General features: G+C 48.6%; 2 protein-coding genes across 5 annotated transcripts in view; one reads left to right on the plus strand and one right to left on the minus strand.

Annotated features, from left to right (window-relative positions):
• The window catches only part of CEBPZ (CCAAT enhancer binding protein zeta), a 59,570-nt gene extending 51,733 nt beyond the window's left edge, over positions 1-7,837 (minus strand). The window contains exons 1-2 of the mRNA XM_073671440.1: positions 7,530-7,837; positions 3,519-5,014 (exon numbers count right to left, since the gene is read on the minus strand). Of these exons, the coding sequence (XP_073527541.1) occupies positions 3,519-5,014; positions 7,530-7,634 (1,601 nt within the window). The 5' untranslated portion in view covers positions 7,635-7,837. The remainder of the gene's footprint in view (positions 1-3,518; positions 5,015-7,529) is intronic.
• NDUFAF7 (NADH:ubiquinone oxidoreductase complex assembly factor 7) overlaps positions 7,778-22,768 on the plus strand; it is an 86,209-nt gene continuing 71,218 nt past the window's right edge. For all 4 annotated transcript variants that reach the window (XM_073671444.1, XM_073671443.1, XM_073671442.1 and 1 more), the window contains exon 1: positions 7,778-7,915. In XM_073671444.1, the coding sequence (XP_073527545.1) occupies positions 7,858-7,915 (58 nt within the window). In that variant the 5' untranslated portion in view covers positions 7,778-7,857. The remainder of the gene's footprint in view (positions 7,916-22,768) is intronic.

A 22,768-nucleotide genomic window follows, 5' to 3' on the forward strand; every position in this document is an offset into this window, starting at 1 on the left:
CTCGTGCTTTGTGAATACAGGAACCATGGGACATACTTAAGCTGTCCCTTCGGAAAGAACAAAAATCAAAACGGTAGCCACAGGAACAAAATGTCCTCACTCAGGCCACCTTTTGAGCGGCCGCTGCCTACAACATCTTCCCGTCAAGACTTCCATCTGCAAAATGCAAAAGGTATGAATCCTGTAAAACTTTGAAAATATGTGAATTGATGTCCAAAAGAGCACCTTACAGAGTTGCTCTCAGCCAATTAGAGTGAGCCCCAATCCTGAATAGGGGAAATCTGGTCATAACCAGATATTCTTCCAGAATAGCCGATTGAATCCAGCGAGCAATGGTTGCCTTAGAGATGGCCAGGCCTCTGTGTGGGCCTTCCGGAATGACAAACAAGGCATCTGAATGCCTGAATGGAGCTGTGACAGACAAATAACAGTGCATTACTTGGATGGCATCCAGCTTGTGAAAAACTCTCAGCAGGATGAGAGGATGAAGGGCAGAAGGACGATGTCTTCATTAAGGTGGAAAGCCATAACCACCTTAGAGTAAAAGGAACCAGCCGCAACACCACCTTGTCCACGTGAAGGACGAGAAACAGAACGACAGGAGAGGGCAACAAGCTCTCACGGTCGTCTCAAGGACCAGATACTGGACTGAAGAGCTGATCTCTTCTCCTCCGGGAGAAAGACTTTCACCTGAACGTTATCAAACATACCCAAAACCATAGGCATTGCGACTGGTCCTGAGAGGACTTTGCTCTATTGAGAATCCACCCAAAGCAAGACAGGTTGTTCAAGAGAATCTGTAATCTCTCCCCGTTCTCAGAGTAGGATGAGAATGTCATCCAGGTAGGGAATAGCAACCATAGTCTCTGTTTCGAAGCAGCGCCATAACTGGGGCCAAGACCTTTGTGAAAACCCTGGGTGCTGTGGCCAAGCCGAAGGGAAGGGCCACAAATTAAAATTGATGCTGGTTAACTGCAAAGTCGACAAACCTCTGGTGAGTGGGATAAATCAGAATGTGGAGGTATGCATTCAGAATATCCACTGAAGACAAAAATTCCCTGGGTTCCATGGAGACTATGACAGAGTGAAAAGACTCCATCCTGAAGTGACAGTTAGACCCTCTTGTTCAGTAGCCTAAGGTCAAGAATGAGCTCCAATGAGCCATCCTTCTTGGGTATCACTAATAACTTTGAATAGAAACCTTTGAAGACAATCGACAGGCACAATGACCCCTGCTTGAATAGTTAAGGTTTGGCCAAAATTAGCCATCAAGGTGGAGATCCTGGGGGGGGACAAGATCTGAAAAACTGGTCGTGGGTGAAGAGTTGTAGAATTCTATCCTGCTGATGGCACAAGCTGTGAGCAATATTGTGGCTAAGCAGCAGGTCCGCATCAAAGGACTCTGAACAAAGATATTTACTAGCCTGAGTGTTTTGGTCGGCCACGTCCATCAAGTCCGGCCTTGGAGATCTGAAAACTGCCCGAGGTGCTATGCCTAGGCTGTAACTGCTTTAGCAACCCAAGTGGCGTTAAATCCCGGGCACAGCCCGCCACTTCGAGCGTTGACCTGGACATAAATCCAGTATGTCTATCCATAGTGTCCTTTAACGCCAAATCTGTCAGGAAGCTCCCATCCCTTATCCAGCATCCCATCGAATGCCTCGATATTGGAGAAGACATCAAGCCATATGGCTGCCCCTTCTAAAGAACCCCTGCTCTGTAAAAGGATCCACATCAATGACCTTTTGCGATCATCTCATACAGGCAGTGAACCAATCTTCTCTCTTAGCCTTGTAGGAGTCCAAATCAGTGTCAAGAGTTGGAACTGGGTACTGACCTCTGGAGAGCAGTCTGGGCAGTAGCCAGATTACCAGGGGCGATTGAGACCTTGGGCAACCTGTAACCAAAGTCTGGGCCACCTTGGTTAACTCAGGCACTGAATGAGCTAAAGCCAGGACAAAGGGATGTAGACAAACCAAGGACACAGACGCCAGGACACCGCAGACCCACCGGAGCGCTTGAAGGGGACCCAGCGCAGCACAGGACCTCAGTAAGGAACATATCATATTTTTCGGACCATAAGACGCACTTTTTCCCCCCAAAATTGGGAGGAAAATGAGAGGTACGTCTTATGAATGTATCTTACCGGGGAGTTGTGGTGGTAGTGGAGCTGGATCACAGGAAGCAGGGTCCCTCCCTCAGGAATCCAGCGACGGCAGAAGCGGTGAGCCGCAGGGAAATGTCCACCGACATCCCAATTTGCGCATACACTGGCTCAGGCGGCCATTTCCCTATAGACCACGGCTTCAGGAAAATGGCAGCCGGAAAAACAATGCACTCCGCTCTGCCTCACTGCCAACACTGGGACCGCAGCATCTCAGGGTTCCTGAGGGAGAGACCCTGCTTCCAGTAATCCCCCTCAACAACCACCGCAACCCCCCCACTGCTGGGGCACCCTCTTCTCCCACCCAGGGAACGCAGCATTGCTCCACTTAGCCACTGGCTTCCTGAGGGACCATGCCTGTGTGATCCCAGCTGCACCGCCCCCCCAGGTAAGATAACTATTCGGACTATGAGACAGACCCCCATCTTCTAAAAATTTTTTTTTTCCTATTTTCCAAAATTTGGGGTGCGTCTTGTGGTCCGGTGTGTCTTATAGTTCGAAAAATACGGTACATAACTAAACTGAAGAGGTTTGATCATGTGGACCAAGACTGGTCTGGAAGTCACAGCTCCATCTTCTGCTTTATGCAACTAGCCACACTAGAGAGGGCGGGCTGTAGTCCAGAAGGCAAAAGGACCAACCACCCAAGATACTTGATGGCTGAGTAGCTGAGAAGTCAGTAAGCCAAACCACCGACTCCACAGCACTGCCTCACTACTGAGAATGTACATGAAATGCAGAACAAATTTATCTCAACTAAAAGCTGAGATCCTTAGATCTGGACGGACCTTTATAGGACATTTTACAACTTACCCAAGTTCTTATGAAAACATTTACAGCACATACAGCATTGTACTAATGACCTAATTTAATATATATTTTAGGAGTCAGTCCATTTTATACCGACTCCAACTCCACCAAAATGGACACAGACTCCACAGCCCTGATTATTAGTGCTAGTCTCCAGGTAGCAGCAGACTTAAACCATAGTTCCTATGCCCCACAATGAAGAGTAAGAGAAATATAATTTTCTGAACACCTCCCCTTTTATGTACACTAACTCAAAATTCACAAGGAATAACCGGAATGTATTGATTCTGAAAATAAACTATGGAAAGATTGTATAACCTTGCTGGCAAATATTATCTAAACAGAACAGCAAATGGAATTTTGCTGATCCAAATTGTTCAATTACATGGCTGTATCAGAGGTCATTATTCTCTTCTGCCCTTTTTTTGGCCATAACAAGTAAGCAGAAGAAGTGGTCTCTTCTCAATACTGAGATTTTTATTAAAATAAAAATAGATAAAGAAAAGTCAACTATAAAGTTGCCACATGGAGCCATTTTGCTTACCTATACAAAGCTGCAAAGTATCTATTAGACACAGTCTGCTGCGACTCCATGACTTGGAAGAGAAGCATTAGGATCTGCACCCCTGTGTTGAACTTCACAACATGCAGTATTCTGAACAGGGTTTCCAGTTGTTCCTTCACTTTTTCACTTCCTATTTCAGCATAGGGATAGGCCCTGTTCACCCCAGTCAACAAAGCCCTCAAAATTTTGGAGTCAATTTCTTTTTTCTTTATGCAAGCTCGAAAAAAGCAAAAATAAACTGTAATGAGCTGGTTTGCCAAGTCAGATTCATCATGAGAAAAAATAATCTGATTCAAAAAGCAGATGCCATAGTATTGTGCTTTTTCGCTGATATTAGGTCGGTACAAAAGTCTTTCCACTTCTAGACACACAACCACTTTCATGTTTGGATGTTCATTCAGGAGCATCTCGAGAAGGTAGGATGCTTTGGTGGCCACTCTATACTGGGGGTCCCCAAGTTTATTGACTAACAAGACCAGAAGGGTTTTCTCCTCTTCAGGTTTATTACAGAGAAGTTCATAAATTACATTCAGAGATTTGGCCTTCGTTGCAATCAAACTGTCGTGAGTCAGGGTTTCTAACACCTTGACAAACTCTGCCACATGCTGCTTCAGCTGTTCTTCAAAATACCACAATATCAGGCGGCGGTCCCTGGCATCTCTGTTACCACTGGAAACCTCTTCAAGTTTATCAAACGGGTGCTGGACAAACATGTGAAGCTTGCGATTGTCAGGCAAAAGGTCAGACTGGAGCAAATCCTTAAAAGTATCTAATGACATAATGTTTTGTCGTTTGCTGCCCTTTTTCCGAGCCAAATTAACCAGGTTCTCTACAAATTGCAAAGTGTGAACAGGCGCATCCTGGATAAGAACAGTCATGGCAGCCATTCTGTCCGCTAGTGTGCCTGTTGTAACAACGGTTTTCATCCAGACAGTGTTGGCCCCTTTCTGAAGCTCCTTCTTATTTTTATACAGGTTTACTTCGTGTTCATATAGTTTCTCAGCCAAAGCTTTGTATTTTTTTACATCCTCTTCATTTTGTGGGTGCACTGTATACTCTGTAGTATATTCATGGTCATACCACTTTCCCCCAGGTTTAAGAAGTAGAGTTGATCGCGTGGTGAACTCAAAGACGGGCCTCCCTTTGTGCTTTGATGCAGTGCTGGTCATATTGCAATCTTTAGCTGAGACTTTAGTTTTTCCTTTGTCCTCTTTGGCTTTCACATTTTGGGTTTCAGTTTTCTTTTTAACTTTATTGGCCCCGTTCTTATCTTTAGTAGAGATTTTCTTTTCCTTTTCTTCAAGTTCAGTAGAACCATCACTCTGGTCTGTTAATATTTTGCTAATTTTTTGGAAGCCAAGTTTTTCCACGAATGCCTTTAATTCACCATCCTCTAAATCATCAATTTCACCTTTCTTGCCACCATCCACTATTTCACCGGTGTCTTCCAAGCCAGCAAGCATTATATAATCTTGCTAAATGGGGGGGAAAAAAGATAATGTGTTTATAATTCATACTTATCACTTCAGGCATTAAACACATGCATGGATTTTAGTCTCCTCACCCTGATGAAGGCCAAAAGGACACCCTCTTCACAGCCTTAATGAGGCCAACGAAGGAGTAAAAAGGGAAAAAACAAACATATACAGTATTCACTTACAAGAAGAACGCTGTCCTCCTTCACCACTGCCCATGTCCCATCTCAGTCTCCTTGCTGCTTCATCCAGCAGGGGACATTACATGATGGCTGCAGCCAATCAATTGCCAATGAACGGCTGCAGTCTAAGCATTACATCCAGTCTGGAAGAAACATTCTCTTCCGTTTTGACAGAATGTGAATGCAGCAGCCACTTACTTCTCTAATGCATTCAAAAGATGCCACCAGGAGACCAATAGGAAAAACAGACAGCAGTGCAGAGGAACGGCAATGGTCCTGTAGGTGAGTAAATAGGGGTTTTTTTTGTGCAGTTTATCTATATCTCATATATATGAAAAATATATGGAAAAACCAATTTAAAGTGACCATTCATCCCCTAAACCTATATATGACTATTGGATTGAAGAAAAAAAGTAAAGGTAGCACTCACCGATAAGTCTGTGGATATCCTTTATTACTGCCAACAATGCATGCTGGCCAGCGGCATGGGAAGGAGACCCTGAAGGGTGTGCGGGGGAGTAGGACTGAGGACGACGGCCGTTTCGCTGCCTTCCGGCGCTTCAACGGGTCCCAGGTGTAGTGAACACCTGATTACTGCCTTTTTTACAGGTAGCATGTTACAAACACATACATACATAGTTGATTGTCACAATGCAGATCCTAATGTGTTACGATTTGCAGGGCTGGAACAAGTAAAAAATCCTACAGAAGGAGGTGACCGTAGCAGACTACTGTTACAACATGAGGCTAAGTGGATTTTAAATTCCGAAGCCCAAGGACCATTAGGTCTTAATGAGAAAATAGATCTTTCCGTTTTATTATAATTGCCTATGTATCTTTTTTTATACCTTTTTCATAATCCTCCATGTGTTCTCTATAACAATTATTATTGTTGCGGAACCGCAAAATGTATGGCTTTGTTTTTAACGCACTTTATTTTTTGTATGTGTGTTTGTAACATGCTACCTCTTAAAAAGGCAGTAATCAGGTGTTCACTACAGCTGTGACCAGTTGAAGCGACGGAAGGCAGCGAAACGGCAGTCATTCTCAGTCCTACTCCCTCACACACCCTTCGGGGTCTCCGTCCCATGCCGCTGGCCAGCATGCATTGTTGGCAGTAATAAAGGATATCCACAGACTTATTGGTGAGTGCTACCTTTACTTTTTTTCTTCAATCCAATGATCATTTACTTGGTATTGCACCACCGTCGATCTGGGAGCATTTATTCTGAAAGTGAATTAACTTGACAGAGCAGAGGTGGTGCTGTGAATCCTCTCCGCTTGTGATTGCCTATATATGACTATACATTTCTCATATATAGCCATGATACCTAAGGCTCTAATCCTTCAGCCTCTCCATCCCTCTGTCCACTTGACAACCTGGTCCGTCCTTCTCTAAAATGGCCACCCGAGGCATGGAAAGTGTTATATCCTGCCTTTTGATTGATCTGGAATGGACAAGCACCAATGATGAAAGTGCTGCTTCCATCCTGAGGCAGAGAAGACATGGTTCAGACTTCCGACAGAACTTCCTATTCCTCTGCCATTTTAAAGGAGATGAGGATAGGTGGCCGAACTGACAGAGGGAGGTCACCTTGTATGGTGACTAGTGTTGAGCAAGCGCGCTTGTTTAACCATTTAAACGAGCACGCTCAGGTACTCGCAGAGTAGTTCGCCAGGCTCTCTGCATGTGTCACAGCTGTGCAGGTGCGGCGACAATGAATGAATGAAACCCTGAAACCACTCGGCGAGAGCCTAAGCGTGATCGTTTAAAGGGTTAAACGAGCACGCTCGCTCAACACTAATCGTGACTATAGGTGTGAAATGAAGAGTCGCATAAGCCTAAAGATTTTTCTTTTATGGGACATAAGTTGCTGCACCATAAGGAACACGTCTGTGGGAAGTAGCGACAAACTGAACTGTCCATCATCCAAGGTGTGTGGGCACCATTAGTCTCATAGTAAACGTTACAGGAAATATTTTATAGTGTGACTCCAGACATTCCTATCACAAAACTGCATCTTCTTCTGGCTGAGACGGGTGGTGCTCCATAAACTAGAAGGCTTGCAGAAGTCACAAGCTCCTTGATGTGTATGGGTAGATAAGGTGCAGTGATTGGCAGCGCCCTGGCCCAGCAGCCAGGTCCATAGTCTGTAGCCACTGGCCGGGGGCCTGTTGCCTCCTCTGTCAGGTAGCCAGCCTGGCGTGATGCCATCACTGGAGCAGGGCGACCTCCTCACACCAGGATTGTTAGTGAGACGTGGAGCGGGTGTCAACAGGTAAGAGGACCCCCAAACTACCGCACTAGTGCACCAGACCCGGGCAGCTCTTACCTTAGTGCCACCTAACCGCAGCACCTCCTCCAGCGAGAAGCCATCTTCTGCGGAGGCCGCATCCTCCGCGCCCCACTCACTGTCCACAGCCATGCCGTCCTTCATCTCCTCAGTGGCGGAGAAGCCAGGAGAACGTGGAGCTATCAGCACCGGAAGTCCCAGCCGGCGTCTACTGCACGTGCAGTCTACCCTCCGACACCTGGGACTGAGGGACGCTCAGCGGCAGAGGAGGACGCTGCGTGCACTGCAGGCGACAAGCGCGTCACCAGTCACGTGAGGCTGGCCACTTCCGGCCTGAGGCGCAGGCGCCAGGGTGAAGCTTTACAGCATGAGTGTGGTCGGCAGCTTACGGCAGTGTGGAAGAGGAGCGCTGCACGCGCGGGCCGGTAAATTGATCGTGCATGCTGGGACTACTAGTTCCACAGCCTTGCTTACATAGCGCTGTCCACTATACCACATTGTCACTCACAAGCTAAATTCCCTATCAGTAGCACTTTGGGCGGAAACCATGCAAATACTCCTTGCAGATGGTCTTAGTAGGATGTGAGCCCAGGGCTGGAAAGTGGTGATGCACTCCTAGCTCTGAGCAGCAGGGGGCGCCGATATCATTTTTTTTCAACCCCTTAAGCAGCGAGCTACTTTGCACGTTAGACCAAAATTTTACAATTCTGACCGCTGTCACTTTATGAGGTAATACCTCAGGAACGCTTCATCGGATCCCCCTGATTCTGAGAATGTTTTTTCGTGACATATTGTACTTCATGATTGTGGTAACATTTCTTCTATATGACTGACGTTTATTTGTTAAAAAAATAGGAAATTTGGAAAAAAAATCACAATTTTCAAACTTTGACTTTTTATACCCTTAAATCAGAGAGTTATGTCACACAAAATAGTTAATAAATAACATTTCCCACATGTCTACTTTACATCAGCACAATTTTGGAACCAAATTATTTTTTTGCTAGGAAGTTATAAGGGTTAAAAGTTGATTGGTGGTGACCCCATTGGGGCTCACAATCTACATTCCCTATCAGTATGTCTTTGGAGTGTGGGAGGAAACCCACACAAACACAGGGAGAGCATACAAACTCCTTGCAGATGTTGTCCTTGATCAGCGATTTCTAATTTTTCCAACAAAATTTACAAACCCTTTTTTTTTAGGGACCACATCACATTGGAAGTGACTTTCAGGGGCCTTTATGACAGAAAATACCCAAAAGTGACACCATCATTCTAAAAACTGCACCCCTCAAGGCAGGGCTGTGGAGTCGGTAAGCCACAGTTGCGACTCCGACTCCTGGATTTTATCAGGTTCCGACTCCGACGCCTTCATAAATGGCCAATTCGTAACAATAAATTTACTGTTGTAAAATATTAACATCGTGCTTATTCAGTTTGTCACCATCATATAAGTAATCAGACCACTTAGAGCAAAAACTATATTTATTAGAATACAATTAGAATATAGCAAATAACTTTTAGAAACTCTTGTAAGTAAATATGCAATAAACACTGTTATGCAGTTAATAAGAAGAAATCTATAAATTTGTCCTCAGAAAAAGTATTGCCTCTGTCAGATCCTCCTTAATGGATGCCCTCAAATCTAATCTAATTATTTTGAGAGCAGAGAACAACCTCTCTACACTAACTTGGGTTGGTGGCAAAGCAGTAACCACTCGGGCAACATCTCTGACAATGTCAGGATACAGAGGAATCGCTTGTTGCACTGTTATTTTAGATGAACAGTCAAATTTCTCAATTTCTTTTAGTGCACATGAAAAATTCTGCTGAAATGTACTGGCTGTGTTCTTAATAATAATAATAATAATAATCTTTATATAGCGCCAACATATTCCGTGGCGCTTAACAATTCACAGGTTCATGTACAACAGTCATAAGTAACATAGCTAAAGATAATACAATAATTACAGCAAAAATAATGACGACCCTGCTCCTAAGAGCTTACAATCTACAGTGAGGTGGGGGTGACAAAGTACAATGGCTTATTTACAAGGATGGTCCAGCCATCTTGAGGGGATGAGGGATAGATAAAGGCTGCATGCGCTCATCACCAGCCAGTATCTGTAATGCTTTTTTGTTCGGTGGAGACTTATGTTTGGAGAAATAAGGAATGGGCTATAAGAATATGAAAGGACTTTGATTAGGGAACGTGATAGGCCGCCCTAAACAGATGTGTTTTTAGGGAGCGCCTAAAGCTGTGTAAGTTGTGGTTCATCCTAATTTCTTGGGGTAGAGCATTCCAAAGAATAGGTGCAGCTCGGGAGAAGTCTTGAAGCCGGGAGTGGGAGGTACGGATTAGTGCGGATGTTAGTCGAAAGTCGCTTGCAGAGCTTTGAAAACGGGTAGGCCGATAAACAGAGATGAGGGAAGAGATGTAGATGTTCTTTGATGGGGATGACTCTTCTTCTATGCGGGAACGCTTTGCACGGTCCTTGTGATCCAAATATTTTTCGAAATTAAATTCTTCATCAGTTGATGATGAGGGTGAAGATGTGGCAGGACGACCAAATTCTTCGTGTTCCTCCTGACTGTTCTGCAACCCTTTCACCCTTACTGCTATTTCAAACAGAGCTTCTTTTCCTTTAGTTAGCTGTTGATCATCTAGAACAGGGGTCCTCAAACTTTTTAAACAGGGGGCCAGTTCACGGTCCCTCAGACCATTGGAGGGCCGGAATATAGTTTTTAAAAAAACCTATGAACAAATTCCTATGCACACTGCACATATCTTATTGTGTAGTAAAAATAACAACACAGGAACAAATACAAATTTAAAATGAAGAACAAGTAAAGTTAAATAAACCGGTATTTCAATAGGTAGGTAACTGTACCCAATAGGCAGCATAGGTCCTCAATAGGCAGGTAAATGTACCCAATAGGCAGAATAGGTCCCCAATAGGCAGGTAAATATCCCCAATAGGCAGAATAGGTCCCCAATAGGCAGCATAGGTCCCCAATAGGCAGGTAAATATCCCCAATAGGCAGGTAAATGTCCCCAATAGGCAGGTAAATATCTCCAATAGGCAGCATAGGTCCCCAATAGGCAGCATAGGTCCTCAGTGGGCAGGTAAATGTTCCCAATAGGCAGGCTGTTTCCCCCTTATAATGCCATATGCAGGCTGTTCCCCCCCCCCCCCCTTATAATTCCCCATGCTGGATGCCACCCCCCATATCATGCCCCATGCAGGATGTCCCTTTCCCGCCCATATCATGCCCCATGCAGGATGTCACCCCCCATATAATGCCCCATGCAGGATGTCACCCCCCATATAATGCCCCATGCAGGATGTCACCCCCCATATAATGCCCCATGCAGGATATCACTCCCCTGTCTTTATAATGCAGCACGTCACCCCCCCCCCATATAATGCAGCATGTCACCCCCCATATAATGCAACATGCAGCATGTCACCCCCCATATAATGCAACATGCAGCATGTCACCCCCCATATAATGCAGCATGTCACCCCCCATATTATGCCCCATGCAGGATGTCACCCCCCCCATATTATGCCCCATGCAGGATGTCACCCCCCCCCCCATATTATGCCCCATGCAGGATGTCCCTTTCCCCTCATATCATGCCCCATGCAGGATGTCACCCCCCCATATTATACCCCATGCAGGATGTCATCCCCCATATTATACCCCTTGCAGGATGTCACCCTCCATATAATGACCTATGCCTCCATACATTAAAAAAAAAAAAAAAAAAAAAATCCAATAGTCACCTCACTTGCTGCCGCTGCTCTGGTCTGGACTCCAGCGTCGCGGTGGCGTTGTCCCGCTCTGCGCTGCCTGTGACAGCACTCAGGAGGGCGCGGTGTAAAGACGTCACCGCGCCCTCTGACCTGAGACGTCACAGGAAGCGCAGAGCACGAAAGACAGCGGATCTGCGGAGGCACGGGGAGAGGTAAGTATCCGCCTGCCGGGGCCCTGAGCAAGCGGGGGGAAGGGCGGGCAATGGCACCGCTCTCCTCTCCTCCGCCCATAGCCCGGCGGGCCGGATGAAAGTCCGCCGCATGTGGCCCGCGGGCCGTAGTTTGAGGACCCTTCATCTAGAAGAATCCGATGCATTGGGTCTACATAAACAGCTGCCAAAAGAATGTTATTTTGTAATAGTAGCTCCTCTCTCCTTTTCATTGATGTAGCAATGCCACTTGCAATTAACCCTCCTCTTTGGGACAGGCGAAACATCAGGTTCTTCCACTCCTTTAAGAAAATACCTGGAGTTAAGTCCTCTGCTTGTAATTTTTTAGTCACTGTAAATGGGTGCTCTAGCAATTTTTCCAGCTCAGTCACCTGATTCCACTGACTTTCATTTAGCGTTAGTTGAGGGTTAGCCATGTCTACAAGAAAGGTTTTCAGTTCAACCAAGCGGTGAATCATTAAGTAAGTACTGCCCCATCGTGTGGCTTGATCAATAATTGCCCCTTTTCCAGCACGTCTCTTCAAAATTGAGTCAACTTTAGGGGTTCTGGCAACAGTAGCCAATTTTCTCACCTTGCCAATCAGTGCAGCAGCATGTCCTTCTTGCAGACTGTCTCTTATAGCCAGCTGTGACGTATGCACAACACAGCGCATGTGATGAATGAAAGAACGTATTGACACCGTTTCAACAAGATCATCTAAACTATCATGTTGCTGTTCATCTGAAGCAACTTCAGTTTGCTCCTCAGTTACAATACTGTGTTCCTCTATTTCAAACATTTCTGTGTCTGTGGACCCAGAATGTTCTTCTAGCTGCTGGTCACCATCATTACTCTCATTCATTAGCTTAATAGTGTTATGCACACGCCCGGGCTGAGCGGCGTGTGCGTGTGATTGTAGTGATTCCACTGGACCGTGCCGGAGAGTGAATGCCTGGAGGGGTGTAGCGCTGGCGTCCCTGCCCTCTGCTAGGCAGGGACGCTGCTCCCCTCACCGCTCTGCTGTCAGCGCGCGCTCCGTCCCGGCGTCCTCCTCCTGCTCTGCTCTCAGCGCGCGCTCCTTCCCGGCCCCTGTGCTTAGGGCGCGCGCGCGCTTCCCTCCTCTTAAAGGGGCCGCGCGCGCCGCCCTAAAGAGTCCCCGGCCAATGGCCGGAGGACTTCATCATATATAAGGCACCTCCTCCAAAATGGAGGTGCCCGAGCAATGTTGTTTGCACCTGTGTCTCACCTGTGCTTCAGCCCTCAGGTCCCGTTGCCAGTTACCTGCCAGTTTCCTGCTAGTTACCTGCCAGTTACCTGCCTGATTCCTGCCTGAATACTTGTTACCTGTCTGCCAGTCTGAGGTCCGACGGTCTGCCTTACTACTCCTGTCAGTCTGTCTAAAGGACCAGCCTGCCCGCTCACCTGGGAGCGCATATCAGCTACCTGCCTGCTTGCCTGAGGTCCGACGGTCTGCCTTACTACTCCGGTCAGTCTGTCTATGGACCAGCTTGCCCGCTCACCTGGGAGCGCATCTCCGTTACCTGCCTGCTTGCCAGCCCGGAGGTCCCGTTGTCACGTGCCGTGACCACCTGCTATTCCAGAGACTCTCGCTTGCTCACCTGGGAGCACACATCTACCACCTGCCTGCTAGCCTACCCGGAGGCTCTGCCATCACAGGTCGTACCTACCCCTTACCCAGAGACTGCCCTGATCACTTGCCGTAACTCCCTGTCCGTTCACCCAGAGACTGCCACCCGCTCCCTTACAAGGGCCGCCCCCTTGTATAGTAGCTCAGAGGTTCCGCCTCCCGGACCCGTTACAGTCCGCCTCCCGGACCCGTTACAGTTTGCTCGGGCCATGGAACCCGGTGGCACCCAAGCTCCCTCGCTCACGGACCTGTGTCATGAACTGTCCCGTCAAAGGTCCCAACAGGAGTCCATCCTGGGTCACCTGCGGAATGTCAATACTCGCCTGGATACTCTGACAACACCACCTGCAACTACGGCCAGTACCATGGTATCCTTTTCCGGACCCCGGCTCTCTGCACCTCCTCGCTTCGGAGGCGACTCCGTCCTGGCTCGGGGCTTCATAAATCAGTGCACCCTGCATTTTGAACTATTGTCCCACCAGTTTAACTCCGACCGAGCCAAAATTGCATTCATCATGTCCCATCTCACCGGGGAGGCTCTGGCCTGGCTAAATCCTCTATGGGAGAGAGGAGACCCCCTGGTGTCCGACTTGCCTGCCTTTCTCACGGCTTTCCGGAAAGCCTTCGACGAACCCGGACGGAGGACCTCATCCGCATCATCTCTGCTACGCCTCCGTCAGGGAAGCCTCACCGTGGGTCAATATGCCATACGGTTCCGTACCCTTGCCTCGGAGCTGGCCTGGGATAACGAAGCTCTGGTATCCGTCTTCTGGGAGGGTCTGTCCGGCCGTATTAAAGATGAACTTGCTGGTCGGGACATTCCTACCACTCTCGATGACCTAATAACTCTTGCCACCCGGATTGACCTACGGTTCCAGGAACGTGCCAAAGAGGTCACCCGTGAAAAGGGGCTTCCACGTCTGGTTCCTACTTTTCTGAAACCCGTCACTCCTTCCGTTTCTCCCCAGGTACACTCTCCTGAGCCTATGCAGGTCGACCAGACCAAGATGGTCAAATCCCGTCAGGACTTTCGCCGTGCCGAGGGGAGCTGCTTCTACTGTGGCAGTAAGGAGCATCGGATCCGTGCCTGCCCGGAGAGGTCGGGAGAACGCCTGTGTCTAGGTTCGCTCAGAGGACTTAATCTAGACAAAAATAAATCCTCTTCATCCCTGCTGCTGTCTGTCTCAATCATCTGCGGGGAGAATCGTTATTCCGAACTAGCCCAACTTGACTCTGGAGCAGCCGGAAATCTTATTTCACTGTCCCTGGTGGAGAAATACCGCATCCCCACCAAACCTCTGGCTGTACCCTTGTCTGTTGTTGCCGTGGATGGGGGCCTCTTATCTCGCCCCATCCAATTCATCACCGAATCCATTACTCTGCAAGTGGGTATGCTGCATTCAGAGAGTATCTCCCTTCACGTTCTGCCTGGACTCTCTCACGCCCTCTTGCTAGGTCTGCCTTGGCTCCAGAGACATGCACCCGTGCTTGACTGGCAAACCGGAGAAGTCCTTCGCTGGGGACAAGACTGTCATAAAACCTGTCTGGTTCCCGTCCATTCCGTCCGTCCCTCTCCTATCCCAGCTAATCTACGTGGACTTCCGATTCCTTATTGGTCTTGTGCTGATGTCTTTGATATGGAGGAGGCAGAGACATTACCACCTCATAGACCATGTGACTGCCCCATCGATCCCGCCAGAGTAATGCAGGTGGCTCCCGTGAGTCTAAATTGTCTCCCTCCTGGTAAGACGTTCGTATCGGTACCTGATCGGGAGAGGATCCTACACTGGGGTCATTCGTCTAAACTAGCTGGCCACGCCGGTCAGAAAAAGACCCTCCAGCTTATTACCCGGCACTACTGGTGGCCTAACCTGCACAAGGTTGTTATGGACTTTGTTTCTGCCTGTGTGTCCTGCGCCCGCAACAAGGTTCCGAGACACCTGTCGGCCGGCCGCCTTCTTCCTCTGCCAGCACCTGCTGCCCCCTGGCAGCATATAGCGATGGACTTCGTAACTGATCTGCCCGTCTCTGCCGGTTGTACGGTCATTTGGGTGGTCGCTGACCGCTTTTCCAAGATGGCTCACTTCATTCCCCTGCCAGGTCTTCCGTCTGCACCCGAGCTGGCTAGAGTCTTTATCCGCCACATCTTCCGTCTTCATGGCCTGCCCCGTCACATCGTGTCGGATCGAGGAGTACAGTTCACTTCTCGTTTCTGGAGAGCCACTTGTAAATTGCTAGACGTCACTCTGGACTTCTCCTCCGCTTACCACCCACAGTCTAATGGTCAAGTGGAGCGGATCAATCAGAACCTGACCAGTTACCTCCGGCACTTCGTTAATGCTCACCATTCTGACTGGGTGGATCTCCTGCCATGGGCCGAATTCTCGTACAACAATCACGAGAGCGAGTCTTCCTCCATATGGGAGAGTACCCGGTCCGCACTCCTTCTGTCATCCGAGCGTATGAAAAGGCACGCTGACAAAGGACGTCTGGATCCTCCTCAATTCCGTCCTGGGGATAAAGTCTGGCTCTCGTCCAAATATGTCCGGCTCAAGATCCCTTCCTATAAGTTGGGGCCTCGGTTCATCGGCCCACTGGAGGTTATCAGTCAGATCAACCTGGTGGCCTATAAATTGAAACTCCCGGCCAACTTACGGATCCCTAACTCCTTCCATGTATCTCTCCTCAAACCTGTGGTACTTAACTCTTTTTCTAAGTCTACAGGTACGCCTCTTGCTCCGGTTTCTGCTGAGGACGAGTTTGAGGTAGAGAACATTCTTGCCACCAAAAGGGTAAGAGGAAAGACCTTTTTCTTGGTAGATTGGAGGGGGTTTGGTCCTGAGGAGAGAACGTGGGAGCCCCGGGAGAATATCCATGCCCCTCTCATCCTAGCTAAATTTCTGTCTGGCCTAAAAAAGGGGGGGCCTAAAGGGGGGGGTACTGTAGCGCTGGCGTCCCTGCCCTCTGCTAGGCAGGGACGCTGCTCCCCTCACCGCTCTGCTGTCAGCGCGCGCTCCGTCCCGGCGTCCTCCTCCTGCTCTGCTCTCAGCGCGCGCTCCTTCCCGGCCCCTGTGCTTAGGGCGCGCGCGCGCGCGCTTCCCTCCTCTTAAAGGGGCCGCCCGCGCCGCCCTAAAGAGTCCCCGGCCAATGGCCGGAGGACTTCATCATATATAAGGCACCTCCTCCAAAATGGAGGTGCCCGAGCAATGTTGTTTGCACCTGTGTCTCACCTGTGCTTCAGCCCTCAGGTCCCGTTGCCAGTTACCTGCCAGTTTCCTGCCAGTTTCCTGCTAGTTACCTGCCAGTACCTGCCAGTTACCTGCCTGATTCCTGCCTGAATACTTGTTACCTGTCTGCCAGTCTGAGGTCCGACGGTCTGCCTTACTACTCCTGTCAGTCTGTCTAAAGGACCAGCCTGCCCGCTCACCTGGGAGCGCATATCAGCTACCTGCCTGCTTGCCTGAGGTCCGACGGTCTGCCTTACTACTCCGGTCAGTCTGTCTATGGACCAGCTTGCCCGCTCACCTGGGAGCGCTTCTCCGTTATCTGCCTGCTTGCCAGCCCGGAGGCTCCGTTGTCACGTGCTGTGACCACCAGCTACTCCAGACTCTTGCCCGCTCACCTGGGAGCGCATCTCCGTTACCTGCCTGCTTGCCAGCCCGGAGGTCCCGTGTCACGTGCGGTGACCATCAGCTATTCCAGAGACTCTTGCCCGCTCACCTGGGAGCGCTTCTCCGTTACCTACCTGCCTGCCAGCCCGGAGGTTCCGCCGTCACGTGCCGTGACCACCTGCTATTCCAGAGACTCTCGCTTGCTCACCTGGGAGCACACATCTACCACCTGCCTGCTAGCCTACCCGGAGGCTCTGCCATCACAGGTCGTACCTACCCCTTACCCAGAGACTGCCCTGATCACTTGCCGTAACTCCCTGTCCGTTCACCCAGAGACTGCCACCCGCTCCCTTACAAGGGCCGCCCCCTTGTATAGTAGCTCAGAGGTTCCGCCTCCCGGACCCGTTACAGTCCGCCTCCCGGACCCGTTACAAGGGGCTTAACTAGGTATTCACCCGATCCGACCAGGGTCGCACGACGGCATACGACGCCAGTGCACCAAGGAGGAACCGAGCAGAGGGACCAGGTGCTACTCCAGGACAGACCCCGGACAAGGCTGTTGACCCACACAGGGGAATACAGGAACAGACTGGTAGGCTGGCACACAGACTGGTGGGTATAGGCAGGCACGACTGGTATGCAGGCAGGCGGGTATGCAGGCAGGGGGGTACAGGCAAGCACAGCTAGAGTGGAGACAGGGAGGCACTAGCAGGTAGGAACACAGGCGGGATAGGACCCAGTACACACTGGGACTCAGGAACAATACAGGCAGAGGGGTACAGGCAAGCACAGCTAGAGTGCAGACAGGGAGGCACTAGCAGGTAGGGACACTGGCGGGATAGGACCCAGTACACACTGGGACTCAGGAACAGAACCACAGATGTGGCGGACAAACACAGCAGAGTGAGGCCGCCCAGAGAGGTGAACGAGAACAGGGCAGGACAAGGCCGCCTGGAGCGGTGAGCAAGAGTAGAGCAGGACAAGGCCGCCAGGAGCGGTGAACAAAGGATCAGAGCTGAGCGAGACTGCTGGAGCAGTGAGCAAGAGTAAAGCAGGACGAGGCCGCCTGGAGCGGTGAGCAAGAGTGGAGCGAGACTGCCGGAGCAGCGAGCAAATGGGTCAGAGCGGAGCAAGGCTGCCGGAGCAGCGAGCAAAGGAGTCAGAGCAGGCTAGAACCGCCGGAGCGGTGAGCAAAGGAGTCAGAGCAGGCTAGAACCGCCGGAGCGGTGAGCAAAGGAGTCAGAGCAGGCTAGAACCGCCGGAGCGGTGAGCAAAGGAGTCAGAGCAGGCTAGAACCGCCGGAGCGGTGAGCAAAGGAGTCAGAGCAGGCAAGGCTGAGTAGGGGGGACAGGGCTCTGTTCACACGGAACAGACAGGAAGGGAAAGGCAGAGCCAGATACCCACAGGGTACTTGCAGTGAAGTAGCGAGTGGACCACAAACTCACAAACGGGAGTACAGAGACAACAGGCAGGAGTTAGGTACGAGTTCAGACTCTGCAGAAAAAGGAAAGGAACAGACATAGAGAAAAGACAGATGAAAGATAGGAGAGAGTACAGACTGGAACTGAGTGTACGGACGAGACCGACACAGGAGCGGGACACAGGAGCGGGTCTGGGAATACGGCCCCCAGAGAGGCAGGACGAACAGGCAAGGAGCGAGTTCAGACAGGACAGACAAGATACAGGAGCAGGTCTGGGTAATCGGCCCCCAGAGAGGCGGGACGAACAGGCAAGGAGCGTGTTCAGACAGGACAGACAAGATACAGGAACGGATCTAGGTAATCGGCCCCTAGAAGGCGGGAGGAACAGGCTAGGAGCGTGTTCAGACAGGACTGGAAATACAGCCTCCAGGAAAGGCAGCAGGCAAGAGTACACAGACAGGACTCAGTTCAGACACGGGAACTGATACCGCAAGGCAGGAGACATAGACAGGACTCAGTTCAGACACGGGAACTGATACCGCAAGACAGGAGACAAAGAACGAGACCTGGCACCTTCAGAGTGAAAGCACACACTGAATGAAACACTATGCTCAGGCAGGGATAGATGGGAGCAGCTGAGCTATATACCAGGTGACAGACAGCAATAGGCTGAGGACGCACAAGGGGTGTGACCCACAGCAGGTACAAAAAGCAGGAAGTGATCGGGCGCCGCCCTTAAGCAGCAGAAACAGACACAAACAGACAGCATGGAGGGAAGCCAGAGAGACATTCTGGACTGGAGATCAAGTGCGCGCTCTTGCACAGTGGGAGATGGACCACCATGCAAGGACGCCGCCAGGTATGTTACAAATAGTACTTATCATATTTGAAGCATTGTCAGTTACGACAGAAAGAACTTGCTCTTTTTTAAGTTCATAGTCTTGCAGAACTTTTTCCACCAAGACCTGGAGAAACTCACTGGTGTGATGAGCTTTGGTGTCTTTTACTGCCAATGTCTTGGTAACTATTTCATTTTTGTCACAAACAAATCGGACATTGATGGCAAAATAGTTCACTCTGTGACGTGTGCAGGCATCCATTTTAAGAAACAGAAAGCGTCCCTTGAGAGTTTTTTTAAGTTCTTCCTTTTGTTTAAAAGCTTCTTCGATTACTAATTTTCTAATACTCTCTCTCTCCAGAGAAACACCAAGCTTGCGGGCCATTTCCCCATTCAGACACATAAAAGCTGGTCGTGAAAATAATGAAATAGGCACACTATCCTTTACAACAAGCTCTATGATCTGTTTTTTAAATGTATCTACTGTAATTGTCACAGTAACTTTGTCACTGACAAAATATCTTGCAACTGATGGCTGCAAAGTTCTCTGCTCCTTTGTTTGGCTGGAAGAGCTGGGCACTGGTTCATTGGTTTGGATGCAGTCTTTCTCATCCACTGCTTTCAGTACTTCTGGATGAAAGCGCTGTAAATGTCTCTTTAGATTAGAAGCTCTGGTAGGAGCATTTTTATCTTTGCCTGAATATGCACTGATCTTGGCTTCACAGCATTTGTTTTTGTCTGGATCATTTGTCATACACTGACAGACATCATGTTTTCTATCTTGAGTGATGGTGAAATGTTCAAATACAGCTGATTTAATGTGACGCTTCTTTGACATTCTCAGGTTTTTAATTCTGCATTCACAATCCAAATGACAATTGTTTTTCCTAAAAACAATTGTACAAAATTATTGCCAGGTCGTACAACTGATATAGTGGTCAGTAGTACTGTTATTCCTCATGTACTCACAGTTAACTGATGCAAAGTTTGTTGAAAGGATAATACTTCTTACAGTCTTCCTCTTCTGAGTAGCAGCTGTGAGATGCTTGGAAGACGCACACCTAGTAAACATCTAGTCTAGAGGAGGAGCTTTACTACTAAGAATTTGCAACACATTTTCACTTTCAGTTTCATACATTGTAAGTAGGGGGGTTGGGGCAGCATGAGGTTAAGCAAGTATAAGATTAGATAAGAGCAGTGGAGAACAGTGACACACAAGAAGTAAGAAATGTCTCTATCTCCAGCAGAACTGCTTATCACTGTTCATAGTTTGATAGAACATATGTATTTGAGTAACATTTATAAAATTCATATGAAAGTTCAATTATGAAATATTAATACATTTTTTTTAAAGCTTGAGTCGGAGTCGGTACATTTCTACCGACTCCGACTCCAACCAAAACTAACTCCGACTCCACAGCCTTGCCTCAAGGGGTTATCTGGCCAAAAGTGATAAGTCTGAAGTTACTCTGTGTGACACACCCTAGATCTGAATGAATGAAATATTCTCATTGAATACTTTGTTTTGTACAAAGTTGAATGTGCTGACAACAAAATCACCCAAAAATAATCAATGGAAATTAAATTTATTAACCAATGGAGGCCTGGATTTGGAGTCACCCCCAAAAATTAGAGTGGAAAAACACACTACAGGCTGATCCAACTTTGATGTAATGTCCTTAAAACAAGTCAAAATGAGGCTCAGTATTGTGTGTGGCCTCCACGTGCCTGTATGACCTCCCTGCAATGCCTGGGCATGCTCCTGATGAGGTTGCGGATGGTCTCCTGTGGGATCTCCTCCCAGACTGGACTAAAGCATTCGCCAACTCCTGGACAGTTTGTGGTGCAACATGACATCGGTGGATGGAGTGAGTCATGATGTCCAAGATGTGCTCAATCGGATTCAGGTCTGGGGAACGGGCGGGCCAGTCCATAGCTTCAATGCTTTCATCTTGCAGGAACTGCTGACACACTCCAGCCACATGAGGTCTGGCATTGTCCTGCATTAGGAGGAACCCAGGGCCAACCGCACCAGCATATGGTCTCACATGGGGTCTGAGGATATCATCTCGGTACCTAATGGCAGTCAGGCTACCTCTGGCGAGCACATGGAGGGCTGTGCGGCCCTCCAAAGAAATGCCACCCCACACCATTATTGACCCACTGTCAAACCGGTCATGCTGAAGGATGTTGCAGGCAGCAGATTGCTCTCAACGGCGTCTCCAGACTCTGTCACGTCTGTCACATGTGCTCAGTGTGAACCTGCTTTCATCTGTGAAGAGCACAGGGCGCCAGTGGAGACTTTGCCAATCCTGGTGTTCTGTGGCAAATGCCTCCTACGGCCCTCTCCACGTCTCCTGGTGTACTGGCCTGTCTCCTGGTAGTGCCTCCAGCCTCTGGACACTACGCTGAAAGACACAGCAAACCACCTTGCCACAGCTCGCATTGATGTGCCATCCTGGATGAGCTGCACTACCTGAGCAACTTCTGTGGGTTGTAGAGTCCGTCTCATGCTACCACGAGTGTGAAAGCACAACCAACATTCAAAAGTGACCAAAACATCAGCCAGAAAGCATTGGTACTGAGATGTGGTCTGTGGTCCCCACCTGCATAACCACTCCTTTATTGAGTGTGTCTTGATAATTGCCAATAATTTCCATCTACAGTGGTGGCCAAAAGTATTGGCACCCCTGCAATTCTGTTAGATAATACTCAGTTTCTTCCTGAAAATGATTGCAATCACAAATTCTTTGGTATTATCTTCATTTAATTTGCTTGCAAGGAAAAAACACAAAAGAGAATGAAGAAAAAATCAAATCATTGATCATTTCACACACAACTCCAAAAATGGGCCAGACAAAAGTATTGGCACCCTCAGCCAATACTTGGTTGCACAACCTTTAGCCAAAATAACTGCGAACAACCGCTTCCGGTAATCATCAATGAGTTTCTTACAATGCTCTGCTGGAATTGTAGACCATTCTTCTTTGGCAAACTGCTCCAGGTCCCTGATATTTGAAGGGTGCCTTCTCCAAACTGCCATTTTGAGATCTCTCCAAAGGTGTTCTATGGGATTCAGGTCTGGACTCATTGCTGGCCACCTTAGAAGTCTCCAGTGCTTTCTCTCAAACCATTTTATAGTGCTTTTGGAAGTGTGTTTTGGGTCATTGTCCTGCTGGAAGACCCATGACCTCTGAGGGAGACCCAGCTTTCTCACACTGGGCCCTACATTATGCTGCAAAATTTGTTTGTAGTCTTCAGACTTCATAATGCCATGCACACGGTCAAGCAGTCCAGTGCCAGAGGCAGCAAAGCAACCCCAAAACATCAGGGAACCTCCGCCATGTTTGACTGTAGGGACCGTGTTCTTTTCTTTGAATGCCTCTTTTTTTTTTCTTGTACACTCTATGTTGATGCTTTTTGCCAAAAAGTTCTACTTTTGTCTCTTCTGACCAGAGAGCATTCTTCCAAAACGTTTTAGGCTTTCTCAGGTAAGTTTTGGCAAACTCCAGCCTGGCTTTTTTATGTCTCGGGGTAAGAAGTGGGGTCTTTCTGGGTATCCTACCATGCAGTCCCTTTTCATTCAGACGCCGACGGATAGTACGGGTTGACACTGTTGTACCCTCGGACTGCAGGGCAGCTTGAACTTGTTTGGATGTTAGTCGAGGTTCTTTATCCACCATCCGCACAATGTTGCGTTGAAATCTCTCGTCAATTTTTCTTTTCTGTCCACATCTAGGGAGGTTAGCCACAGTGCCATGGGATTTAAACTTCTTGATGACACTGCGC

This window comes from Phyllobates terribilis, unplaced genomic scaffold, assembly GCF_046119375.1.
Source record: "Phyllobates terribilis strain yellow unplaced genomic scaffold, ASM4611937v1 Scaffold_3__8_contigs__length_932513732, whole genome shotgun sequence".
NCBI lineage: Eukaryota > Metazoa > Chordata > Amphibia > Anura > Dendrobatidae > Phyllobates > Phyllobates terribilis.